Source organism: Silurus aristotelis, assembly GCF_946808225.1.
Source record: "Silurus aristotelis genome assembly, chromosome: 5".
Lineage (NCBI taxonomy): Eukaryota > Metazoa > Chordata > Actinopteri > Siluriformes > Siluridae > Silurus > Silurus aristotelis.
The window spans coordinates 35,595,659-35,609,535 of record NC_139578.1 but is presented as its reverse complement, the minus strand read 5'-3'; the positions used below and the strand labels follow the sequence as shown (position 1 = coordinate 35,609,535).

At 43.3% G+C, this 13,877-nt stretch overlaps 1 protein-coding gene across 1 annotated transcript in view; it reads right to left on the bottom strand.

Annotated features, from left to right (window-relative positions):
• Positions 1 to 12,727, bottom strand: part of mier1b (mesoderm induction early response 1b, transcriptional regulator) — a 44,447-nt gene extending 31,720 nt beyond the window's left edge. Inside the window, exon 1 of the mRNA XM_083541090.1 lies at positions 12,623 to 12,727. Within this exon, the coding sequence (XP_083397216.1) occupies positions 12,623 to 12,631 (9 nt within the window). The 5' untranslated portion in view covers positions 12,632 to 12,727. The remainder of the gene's footprint in view (positions 1 to 12,622) is intronic.
• Between the last annotated feature and the right edge of the window lie 1,150 nt (positions 12,728 to 13,877).

Genomic DNA, 13,877 nt, shown 5'->3' with positions numbered 1-13,877 from the left:
TTGGTAATGGACAGTAAATGGACAGTGATGTTGGTGATGGACAGTGATGGTACTGGACAGTAATGGACAGTGATGTCAGTGATGGACAGTAAATGGACAGTGATGTCGGTAATGGACAGTGAAGCCAGTAATGGACAGTGATGTTGGTAATGGACAGTTAATGGACAGTGATGTTTGTGATAGACAGTGATGTTGGTGATGGACAGTGAATATACAGTGAAGTCAGTAATGGACAGTGAAGTCAGTAATAGACAGTAAAGTCAGTAATGGACAGTAAATGGACAGTGATGTTGGTGATGGACAGTGATGTTGGTAATGGACAGTAAATGGACAGTGATGTCAGTAATGGAGAGTGATGTTGGAAATGGACAGTAAATGGACAGTGATGTCAGTAATAGACAGTGAAGTCAGTAATAGACAGTGAAGTCAGTAATGGACAGTGATGTCAGTAATGGACAGTAAATGGACAGTGAAGTCGGTAATGGACAGTGAAGTTTGTAATGGACAGTAAATAGACAGTGATGTCAGTAATGGAGAGTGATGTCGGTACTGGACAGTGACGTCGGTAATGGACAGTGACGTCGGTAATGGACAGTGACGTCGGTAATGGACAGTAAATGGACAGTGATGTCTGTAATGGACAGTGATGTCAGTGAATGGACAGTGAAGTCGGTAATGGACAGTGAAGTCGGTAATGGACAGTAAATGGACAGTGATGTTGGTGATGGACAGTGATGTCGGTAATGGACAGTGATGTCGGTAATGGACAGTAAATGGACAGTGATGTTGGTGATGGACAGTGATGGTACTGGACAGTAATGGACAGTGATGTCTGTGATGGACAGTGATGTCGGTGATGGACAGTAAATGGACAGTGATGTTGGTGATGGACAGTGATGTTGGTAATGGACAGTAAAGTCGGTAATGGACAGTGATGTTGGTAATGAACAGTGATGTTGGTAATGGACAGTGATGTTGGTAATGGACAGTGATGTAAGTAATGGACAGTGATGTTGGTAATGGACAGTGAAGTCGGTAATGGACAGTGAAGTCGGTAATGGACAGTGAATGGACAGTGACGTTGGTAATGGACAGTAAATAGACAGTGATGTCAGTAATGGAGAGTGATGTTAGTAATGGACAGTGATGTCGGTACTGGACAGTGACGTCGGTAATGGACAGTGATGTCGGTAATGGACAGTAAATGGACAGTGATGTCTGTAATGGACAGTGAAGTCGGTAATGGACAGTAAATGGACAGTGATGTCGGTAATGGACAGTGATGTCGGTAATGGACAGTAAATGGACAGTGATGTTGGTGATGGACAGTGATGGTACTGGACAGTAATGGACAGTGATGTCTGTGATGGACAGTGATGTCGGTGATGGACAGTAAATGGACAGTGATGTTGGTGATGGACAGTGATGTTGGTAATGGACAGTAAAGTCGGTAATGGACAGTGATGTTGGTAATGAACAGTGATGTTGGTAATGGACAGTAAAGTCGGTAATGGACAGTGATGTTGGAAATGGACAGTGAAGTCAGTAATGGACAGTGAAGTCAGTAATGGACAGTGAAGTCAGTAATGGACAGTGAAGTCAGTAATGGACAGTGAAGTCGGTAATGGACAGTAAATGGACAGTGATGTTGGTAATGGACAGTGATGTTGGTAATTGACAGTGAAGTCAGTAATGGACAGTAAATGGACAGTGATGTTGGTAATGGACAGTGATGTTGGTAATGGACAGTAAATGGACAGTGATGTTGGTAATGGACAGTGAAGTCAGTAATGGACACTGAATGGACAGTGAAGTCAGTAATGGACAGTGAATATACAGTGAAGTCAGTAATGGACAGTGATGTCAGTAATGGACAGTGAATATACAGTGAAGTCAGTAATGGACAGTGAAGTCAGTAATGGACAGTAAATGGACAGTGATGTTGGTGATGGACAGTGATGTTGGTGATGGACAGTAAATGGACAATGATGTCAGTAATGGAGAGTGATGTTAGTAATGGACAGTGATGTTGGTACTGGACAGTGATGTCGGTACTGGACAGTGACGTCGGTAATGGACAGTAAATGGACAGTGATGTTGGTGATGGACAGTGATGTTGGTAATGGACAGTGATGTCGGTAATGGACAGTAAATGGACAGTGATGTTGGTGATGGACAGTGATGGTACTGGACAGTAATGGACAGTGATGTCTGTGATGGACAGTGATGTCGGTGATGGACAGTAAATGGACAGTGATGTTGGTGATGGACAGTGATGTTGGTAATGGACAGTAAAGTCGGTAATGGACAGTGATGTTGGTAATGAACAGTGATGTTGGTAATGGACAGTAAAGTCGGTAATGGACAGTGATGTTGGAAAAGGACAGTGAAGTCAGTAATGGACAGTGAAGTCAGTAATGGACAGTGAAGTCGGTAATGGACAGTAAATGGACAGTGATGTTGGTAATGGACAGTGATGTTGGTAATTGACAGTGAAGTCAGTAATGGACAGTAAATGGACAGTGATGTTGGTAATGGACAGTGATGTTGGTAATGGACAGTAAATGGACAGTGATGTTGGTAATGGACAGTGAAGTCAGTAATGGACACTGAATGGACAGTGAAGTCAGTAATGGACAGTGAATATACAGTGAAGTCAGTAATGGACAGTGATGTCAGTAATGGACAGTGAATATACAGTGAAGTCAGTAATGGACAGTGAAGTCAGTAATGGACAGTGAAGTCAGTAATGGACAGTAAATGGACAGTGATGTTGGTGATGGACAGTGATGTTGGTGATGGACAGTAAATGGACATTGATGTCAGTAATGGAGAGTGATGTTAGTAATGGACAGTGATGTCGGTACTGGACAGTGACGTCGGTACTGGACAGTGACGTCGGTACTGGACAGTGACGTCGGTAATGGACAGTGACGTCGGTAATGGACAGTGAAGTTGGTGATGGACAGTGATGGTACTGGACAGTAATGGACATTGATGTCAGTAATGGAGAGTGATGTTAGTAATGGACAGTGACGTCGGTAATGGACAGTAAATGGACAGTGATGTTGGTGATGGACAGTGATGGTACTGGACAGTAATGGACAGTGATGGGCAGTGATGTCGGTGATGTTGGTGATGGACAGTGATGGTACTGGACAGTAATGGACAGTGATGTCGGTACTGGACAGTGACGTCGGTAATGGACAGTGATGTCGGTAATGGACAGTAAATGGACAGTGATGTCGGTAATGGACAGTGAAGTCGGTAATGGACAGTAAATGGACAGTGATGTTGGTGATGGACAGTGATGGTACTGGACAGTAATGGACAGTGATGTCGGTAATGGACAGTGATGTCGGTAATGGACAGTGATGTCGGTAATGGACAGTGACGTCGGTAATAGACAGTGACGTCGGTAATAGACAGTGATGTCGGTAATGGACAGTAAATGGACAGTGAAGTCGGTAATGGACAGTAAATGGACAGTGATGTTGGTGATGGACAGTGATGTTGGTGATGGACAGTGATGTTGGTGATGGACAGTGATGTTGGTGATGGACAGTGATGGTACTGGACAGTAATGGACAGTGAAAGTCAGTAATGGACAGTGATGTCGGTGATGGACAGTGATGTCGGTGATGGACAGTGATGTCGGTGATGGACAGTGATGTCGGTGATGGACAGTGATGTCGGTGATGGACAGTAAATGGACAGAGATGTCTGTAATGGACAGTGATGTCAGTGAATGGACAGTGATGTCGGTAATGGCGAGTGAATGGACAGTGATGTCAGTAATGGACAGTGATGTCGGTAATGGACAGTGATGTCGGTAATGGACAGTAAATGGACAGAGATGTCTGTAATGGACAGTGATGTCAGTGAATGGACAGTGATGTCGGTAATGGCGAGTGAATGGACAGTGATGTCAGTAATGGAGAGTGATGTCGGTAATGAACAGTGAAGTCAGTAATGGAGAGTGAATGGACAGTGATGTTGGTAATGGACAGTGATGTTGGTAATGGACAGTGAAGTCAGTAATGGAGAGTGAATGGACAGTGATGTTGGTAATGGACAGTGATGTCGGTAATGAACAGTGAAGTCAGTAATGGAGAGTGAATGGACAGTGATGTTGGTAATGGACAGTGAATGGACAGTGATGTCGGTAATGGACAGTGATGTTGGTAATGGACAGTGATGTTGGTAATGGACAGTAAATGGACAGTGATGTTGGTAATGGACAGTAAATGGACAGTGATGTTGGTAATGGACAGTGAATGGACAGTGATGTTGGTAATGGACAGTGATGTCAGTAATGGACAGTGAAGTCGGTAATGGACAGTGAAGTCGGTAATGGACAGTGAAATTGGTTATGGACAGTGATGTCGGTAATGGACAGTGATGTTGGTAATGGACAGTAAATGGACAGTGATGTCGGTAATGGACAGTGATGTTGGTAATGGACAGTAAATGGACAGTGATGTTGGTAATGGACAGTGACGTCGGTAATAGACAGTGATGTCGGTAATGGACAGTAAATGGACAGTGAAGTCGGTAATGGACAGTGAAGTCGGTAATGGACAGTGAAGTCGGTTATGGACAGTGAAGTCGGTTATGGACAGTGATGTCGGTAATGGACAGTAAATGGACAGTGAAGTCGGTAATGGACAGTGAAGTCAGTAATGGACAGTGAAGTCGGTAATGGACAGTAAATGGACAGTGATGTTGGTAATGGACAGTGAATGGACAGTGATGTTGGTAATGGACAGTGAATGGACAGTGATGTCGGTAATGGACAGTGATGTCGGTAATGGACAGTGATGTCGGTAATGGACAGTAAATGGACAGTGATGTCGGTAATGGACAGTGATGTCAGTAATGGACAGTAAATGGACAGTGATGTTGGTAATGGACAGTGAATGGACAGTGATGTTGGTAATGGACAGTGATGTCAGTAATGGACAGTGAATGGACAGTGATGTCAGTAATGGACAGTGAAGTCAGTAATGGACAGTGAAGTCAGTAATGGACAGTGAATGGACAGTGATGTTGGTAATGGACAGTGATGTTGGTAATGGACAGTGAAGTCAGTAATGGACAGTGAATGGACAGTGATGTTGGTAATGGACAGTGATGTTGGTAATGGACAGTGAATGGACAGTGATGTTGGTAATGGACAGTGATGTTGGAAATGGACAGTGAAGTCAGTAATGGACAGTGAATGGACAGTGATGTTGGTAATGGACAGTGAATGGACAGTGATGTTGGTAATGGACAGTGAATGGACAGTGATGTTGGTAATGGACAGTGATGTTGGTAATGGACAGTGAAGTCAGCAATGGACAGTGAAGTCAGTAATGGACAGTGAATGGACAGTGATGTTGGTAATGGACAGTGATGTTGGTAATGGACAGTGAAGTCAGTAATGGAGAGTGAATGGACAGTGAAGTCGGTAATGGACAGTGAAGTCGGTAATGGACAGTGATGTCAGTAATGGACAGTGAATAGACAGTGATGTCAGTAATGGACAGTGAAGTCAGTAATGGACAGTGAATGGACAGTGATGTCGGTAATGGACAGTGAATGGACAGTGATGTTGGTAATGGACAGTGAATGGACAGTGATGTTGGTAATGGACAGTGATGTTGGTAATGGACAGTGATGTTGGTAATGGACAGTGAAGTCAGCAATGGACAGTGAAGTCAGTAATGGACAGTGAATGGACAGTGATGTTGGTAATGGACAGTGATGTTGGTAATGGACAGTGATGTTGGTAATGGACAGTGAAGTCAGTAATGGAGAGTGAATGGACAGTGATGTTGGTAATGGACAGTGAAGTCAGTAATGGAGAGTGAATGGACAGTGATGTTGGTAATGGACAGTGATGTTGGTAATGGACAGTAAATGGACAGTGATGTTGGTAATGGACAGTGAATGGACAGTGATGTTGGTAATGGACAGTGAATGGACAGTGATGTTGGTAATGGACAGTGAATGGACAGTGATGTTGGTAATGGACAGTGAATGGACAGTGATGTTGGTAATGGACAGTGAATGGACAGTGATGTTGGTAATGGACAGTGATGTTGGTAATGGACAGTGATGTTGGAAATGGACAGTGAAGTCAGCAATGGACAGTGAAGTCAGTAATGGACAGTGAATGGACAGTGATGTTGGTAATGGACAGTGAAGTCAGTAATGGAGAGTGAATGGACAGTGATGTTGGTAATGGACAGTGAATGGACAGTGATGTTGGTAATGGACAGTGATGTTGGTAATGGACAGTAAATGGACAGTGATGTTGGTAATGGACAGTGAATGGACAGTGATGTTGGTAATGGACAGTGAATGGACAGTGATGTTGGTAATGGACAGTGAATGGACAGTGATGTTGGTAATGGACAGTGATGTCGGGAATGGACAGTGAAGTCGGTAATGGACAGTGAAGTCGGTAATGAACAGTAAATGGACAGTGATGTCGGTAATGGACAGTGATGTCGGTAATGGACAGTGATGTCAGTAATGGACAGTGATGTCAGTAATGGACAGTAAATGGACAGTGATGTTGGTAATGGACAGTGAATGGACAGTGATGTTGGTAATGGACAGTGATGTCAGTAATGGACAGTGAATGGACAGTGAAGTCAGTAATGGACAGTGAAGTCAGTAATGGACAGTGAAGTCAGTAATGGACAGTGAATGGACAGTGATGTTGGTAATGGACAGTGAAGTCAGTAATGGACAGTGAAGTCAGTAATGGACAGTGAATGGACAGTGATGTTGGTAATGGACAGTGAATGGACAGTGATGTTGGTAATGGACAGTGATGTTGGTAATGGACAGTGAAGTCAGCAATGGACAGTGAAGTCAGCAATGGACAGTGAATGGACAGTGATGTTGGTAATGGACAGTGATGTTGGTAATGGACAGTGAAGTCAGTAATGGAGAGTGAATGGACAGTGATGTTGGTAATGGACAGTGAATGGACAGTGATGTTGGTAATGGACAGTGATGTTGGTAATGGACAGTGAAGTCAGCAATGGACAGTGAAGTCAGCAATGGACAGTGAATGGACAGTGATGTTGGTAATGGACAGTGATGTTGGTAATGGACAGTGAAGTCGGTAATGGACAGTAAATGGACAGTGATGTTGGTAATGGACAGTGAATGGACAGTGATGTTGGTAATGGACAGTGAATGGACAGTGATGTTGGTAATGGACAGTGAAGTCGGTAATGGACAGTGAAGTCGGTAATGGACAGTGAAATTGGTTATGGACAGTGATGTCGGTAATGGACAGTGATGTCGGTAATGAACAGTAAATGGACAGTGATGTCGGTAATGGACAGTGATGTTGGTAATGGACAGTAAATGGACAGTGATGTTGGTAATGGACAGTAAATGGACAGTGATGTTGGTAATGGACAGTAAATGGACAGTGATGTTGGTAATGGACAGTGATGTCAGTAATGGACAGTGAATGGACAGTGATGTTGGTAATGGACAGTGAATGGACAGTGATGTTGGTAATGGACAGTGAATGGACAGTGATGTTGGTAATGGACAGTGAAGTCAGTAATGGACAGTGAATGGACAGTGATGTTGGTAATGGACAGTGAAGTCAGTAATGGAGAGTGAATAGACAGTGATGTTGGCAATGGACAGTGATGTCAGTAATGGAGAGTGAATGGACAGTGATGTTGGTAATGGACAGTGATGTTGGTAATGGACAGTGAATGGACAGTGATGTTGGTAATGGACAGTGAATGGACAGTGATGTTGGTAATGGACAGTGAATGGACAGTGATGTTGGTAATGGACAGTGATGTTGGTAATGGACAGTGATGTTGGTAATGGACAGTGAAGTCAGTAATGGACAGTGAATAGACAGTGATGTTGGTAATGGACAGTGATGTTGGTAATGGACAGTGATGTTGGTAATGGACAGTGAAGTCGGTAATGGAGAGTGAATGGACAGTGATGTTGGTAATGGACAGTGATGTTGGTAATGGACAGTGATGTTGGTAATGGACAGTGAAGTCAGTAATGGAGAGTGAATGGACAGTGATGTTGGTAATGGACAGTGATGTTGGTAATGGACAGTGATGTTGGTAATGGACAGTGATGTTGGTAATGGACAGTGGTCAGTAATGGAGAGTGAATGGACAGTGATGTTGGTAATGGACAGTGATGTTGGTAATGGACAGTGAAGTCAGTAATGGAGAGTGAATGGACAGTGATGTTGGTAATGGACAGTGATGTTGGTAATGGACAGTGAAGTCAGTAATGGAGAGTGAATAGACAGTGATGTTGGTAATGGACAGTGATGTTGGTAATGGACAGTGATGTTGGTAATGGACAGTGAAGTCAGTAATGGAGAGTGAATGGACAGTGATGTTGGTAATGGACAGTGATGTTGGTAATGGACAGTGAAGTCAGTAATGGAGAGTGAATAGACAGTGATGTTGGTAATGGACAGTGATGTTGGTAATGGACAGTGATGTTGGTAATGGACAGTGATGTTGGTAATGGACAGTGAAGTCAGTAATGGACAGTGAAGTCAGTAATGGACAGTGAAGTCAGTAATGGAGAGTGAATGGACAGTGATGTCGGTAATGGAGAGTGATGTCGGTAATGGAGAGTGAATGGACAGTGATGTTGGTAATGGACAGTGATGTTGGTAATGGACAGTGAAGTCGGTAATGGACAGTGAAGTCGGTAATGGACAGTGAAGTCGGTAATGGACAGTGAAGTCGGTAATGGACAGTGATGTTGGTAATGGACAGTGATGTTGGTAATGGACAGTGATGTTGGTAATGGACAGTGATGTTGGTAATGGACAGTGATGTTGGTAATGGAGAGTGAATGGACAGTGATGTTGGTAATGGACAGTGAAGTCAGTAATGGAGAGTGAATGGAGAGTGATGTCGGTAATGGACAGTGATGTCGGTAATGGACAGTGATGTTGGTAATGGACAGTGAAGTCAGTAATGGAGAGTGAATGGACAGTGATGTTGGTAATGGACAGTGATGTTGGTAATGGACAGTGATGTTGGTAATGGACAGTGATGTTGGTAATGGACAGTGATGTTGGTAATGGAGAGTGAATGGACAGTGATGTTGGTAATGGACAGTGAAGTCAGTAATGGAGAGTGAATGGACAGTGATGTTGGTAATGGAGAGTGATGTCGGTAATGAACAGTGAAGTCAGTAATGGAGAGTGAATGGACAGTGATGTTGGTAATGGACAGTGATGTTGGTAATGGACAGTGAAGTCAGTAATGGAGAGTGAATGGACAGTGATGTTGGTAATGGACAGTGATGTTGGTAATGGACAGTGATGTCGGTAATGGAGAGTGAATGGACAGTGATGTTGGTAATGGACAGTGATGTTGGTAATGGACAGTGATGTCGGTAATGGAGAGTGAATGGACAGTGATGTTGGTAATGGACAGTGATGTTGGTAATGGACAGTGATGTTGGTAATGGACAGTGATGTTGGTAATGGACAGTGAAGTCAGTAATGGAGAGTGAATGGACAGTGATGTTGGTAATGGACAGTGATGTTGGTAATGGACAGTGAAGTCAGTAATGGAGAGTGAATGGACAGTGATGTTGGTAATGGACAGTGATGTTGGTAATGGACAGTGATGTTGGTAATGGACAGTGAATGGACAGTGATGTTGGTAATGGACAGTGAATGGACAGTGATGTTGGTAATGGACAGTGAATGGACAGTGATGTTGGTAATGGACAGTGAATGGACAGTGATGTTGGTAATGGACAGTGATGTTGGTAATGGACAGTGAAGTCAGTAATGGAGAGTGAATGGACAGTGATGTTGGTAATGGACAGTGATGTCGGTAATGAACAGTGAAGTCAGTAATGGAGAGTGAATGGACAGTGATGTTGGTAATGGACAGTGATGTTGGTAATGGACAGTGAAGTCAGTAATGGAGAGTGAATGGACAGTGATGTTGGTAATGGACAGTGAATGGACAGTGATGTTGGTAATGGACAGTGAATGGACAGTGATGTTGGTAATGGACAGTGAATGGACAGTGATGTTGGTAATGGACAGTGAATGGACAGTGATGTTGGTAATGGACAGTGATGTTGGTAATGGACAGTGATGTTGGTAATGGACAGTGATGTCGGTAATGAACAGTGAAGTCAGTAATGGAGAGTGAATGGACAGTGATGTTGGTAATGGACAGTGATGTCGGTAATGAACAGTGAAGTCAGTAATGGAGAGTGAATGGACAGTGATGTTGGTAATGGACAGTGATGTCGGTAATGAACAGTGAAGTCAGTAATGGAGAGTGAATGGACAGTGATGTCGGTAATGGAGAGTGATGTCGGTAATGGACAGTGATGTCGGTAATGGACAGTGAAGTCAGTAATGGAGAGTGAATGGACAGTGATGTTGGTAATGGACAGTGATGTTGGTAATGGACAGTGAAGTCAGTAATGGAGAGTGAATGGACAGTGATGTCGGTAATGGAGAGTGATGTCGGTAATGAATAGTGAAGTCAGTAATGGAGAGTGAATGGACAGTGATGTTGGTAATGGACAGTGATGTTGGTAATGGACAGTGAAGTCAGTAATGGAGAGTGAATGGACAGTGATGTTGGTAATGGACAGTGATGTTGGTAATGGACAGTGATGTTGGTAATGGACAGTGAAGTCAGTAATGGAGAGTGAATGGACAGTGATGTTGGTAATGGACAGTGATGTTGGTAATGGACAGTGAATGGACAGTGATGTTGGTAATGGACAGTGAATGGACAGTGATGTTGGTAATGGACAGTGAATGGACAGTGATGTTGGTAATGGACAGTGATGTTGGTAATGGACAGTGATGTCGGTAATGAACAGTGAAGTCAGTAATGGAGAGTGAATGGACAGTGATGTCGGTAATGGAGAGTGATGTCGGTAATGGACAGTGATGTTGGTAATGGACAGTGAATGGACAGTGATGTTGGTAATGGACAGTGATGTTGGTAATGGACAGTGAAGTCAGTAATGGAGAGTGAATGGACAGTGATGTCGGTAATGGAGAGTGATGTCGGTAATGAACAGTGAAGTCAGTAATGGAGAGTGAATGGACAGTGATGTTGGTAATGGACAGTGATGTTGGTAATGGACAGTGAAGTCAGTAATGGAGAGTGAATGGACAGTGATGTTGGTAATGGACAGTGATGTCGGTAATGAACAGTGAAGTCAGTAATGGAGAGTGAATGGACAGTGATGTTGGTAATGGACAGTGATGTTGGTAATGGACAGTGAAGTCAGTAATGGAGAGTGAATGGACAGTGATGTCGGTAATGGACAGTGATGTTGGTAATGGACAGTGAAGTCAGTAATGGAGAGTGAATGGACAGTGATGTCGGTAATGGAGAGTGATGTCGGTAATGGACAGTGAAGTCAGTAATGGAGAGTGAATGGACAGTGATGTTGGTAATGGACAGTGATGTTGGTAATGGACAGTGAAGTCAGTAATGGAGAGTGAATGGACAGTGATGTTGGTAATGGACAGTGATGTCGGTAATGAACAGTGAAGTCAGTAATGGAGAGTGAATGGACAGTGATGTTGGTAATGGACAGTGATGTTGGTAATGGACAGTGAAGTCAGTAATGGAGAGTGAATGGACAGTGATGTCGGTAATGGAGAGTGATGTCGGTAATGGACAGTGAAGTCAGTAATGGAGAGTGAATGGACAGTGATGTTGGTAATGGACAGTGATGTCGGTAATGAACAGTGAAGTCAGTAATGGAGAGTGAATGGACAGTGATGTTGGTAATGGACAGTGATGTTGGTAATGGACAGTGAAGTCAGTAATGGAGAGTGAATGGACAGTGATGTTGGTAATGGACAGTGATGTTGGTAATGGACAGTGAAGTCAGTAATGGAGAGTGAATGGACAGTGATGTCGGTAATGGAGAGTGATGTCGGTAATGGACAGTGATGTTAGTTAGTATAAGACACAATAAAAAATTAAATCTCAGTGTTTGGATTATAATTTGCCAGTGTGTGTGTACGTGACTACCTAAACACCCCCCCCCCCCCACATCCACACACACACACACACACACACACACACACACACACCCGGGTTATATGGCTGTAATTCCCACTCTGAGGAGATTTTTAGATCTTTCTCCCCCGAGTGAAGTTTTTCCTTCAGTTCAGTCTCCACACAGAGAGTTAGCTTTATGCTAACCCTGCTAGCTCACTGCACTCAGTCTCCAGCAGCATCATCATCATCATCATCATCATCATCACTCCACACAACTCCAGCTTTTTTATACTAAGTGAATAAACCCCGCCGTGGCCCTCACTGCCCCACACTGCCCCTCACCTACCCCGGGACACGCGCACTTCTACCCCCCGCTAACGGCGCGAGCTGCAGGCTAAGAACTTTACAGAATAAAACATAGTACAAATCCAACAAGTTTGAATAAGTAAAGTGTTCGTGTTCACACCGCGCTGCGGGGGAAATCCACCCGCGATCATCTCAAACATCCACATCCCTCACTGCATCAATTAATGAAAATAAAACCCAGAAGACTTTTTACTGTGTTTCTGTTTTTAAAAGGAAAATCATTTAGAATTTCTTACCTCCGCCATATTGGCTGACGGGCTTCCCGGAAGTTCCCGGATGTACGAGTGCGCATGCGCAGCAGCTACAGCCTCACTGAGGTACAGGATATAATGAATTCAAATAAATGTTCAGTGTATAATATTATCCAACATTATACACTTTAATATTTCACAATTTACTAAATTAACTTGTTCTTTTACATCATTCGGTCATTTTAATTGTAGAATAATAATGTTCTAAATTTACTGACTGGTTAAAATGTACAGCTTCACCACATTTTAATATACATACCCTTTTAATTTAATACATTATTAACACACACACACAATATATATATATATACAGTGAGGAAAATAAGTATTTGAACACGCTGCTATTTTGAAAGTTCTCCCACTTAGAAATCATGGAGGGTCTGAAATTGTCATCGTAGGTGCATGTCCACTGTGAGAGACATAATCTAAAAAAAAAATCCAGAAATTACAATATATGATTTTTTAACTATTTATTTGTATGATACAGCTGCAAATAAGTATTTGAACACCTGAGAAAGTCAATGTTAATATTTGGTACAGGAGCCTTTGTTTGCAATTACAGAGGTCAAACGTTTCCTGTAGTTTTTCACCAGGTTTGCACACACTGCAGGAGGGATTTTGGCCCACTCCTCCACACAGATCTTCTCTAGATCAGTCAGGTTTCTGGCCTGTCGCTGAGAAACACGGAGTTTGAGCTCCCTCCAAAGATTCTCTATTGGGTTTAGGTCTGGAGACTGGTTAGGCCACGCCAGAACCTTGATATGCTTCTTACAGAGCCACTCCTTGGTTATCCTGGCTGTGTGCTTCGGGTCATTGTCATGTTGGAAGACCCAGCCTCGACCCATCTTCAATGCTCTAACTGAGGGAAGGAGGTTGTTCCCCAAAATCTCGCAATACATGGCCCCGGTCATCCTCTCCTTAATACAGTGCAGTCGCCCTGTCCCATGTGCAGAAAAACACCCCCAAAGCATGATGCTACCACCCCCATGCTTCACAGTAGGGATGGTGTTCTTGGGATGGTACTCATCATTCTTCTTCCTCCAAACACGTTTAGTGGAATTATGACCCAAAAGTTCTATTTTGGTCTCATCTGACCACATGACTTTCTCCCATGACTCCTCTGGATCATCCAAATGGTCATTGGCAAACTTAAGACGTGCCTGGACATGTGCTGGTTTAAGCAGGGGAACCTTCCGTGCCATGCATGATTTCAAACCATGACGTCTTAGTGTATTACCAA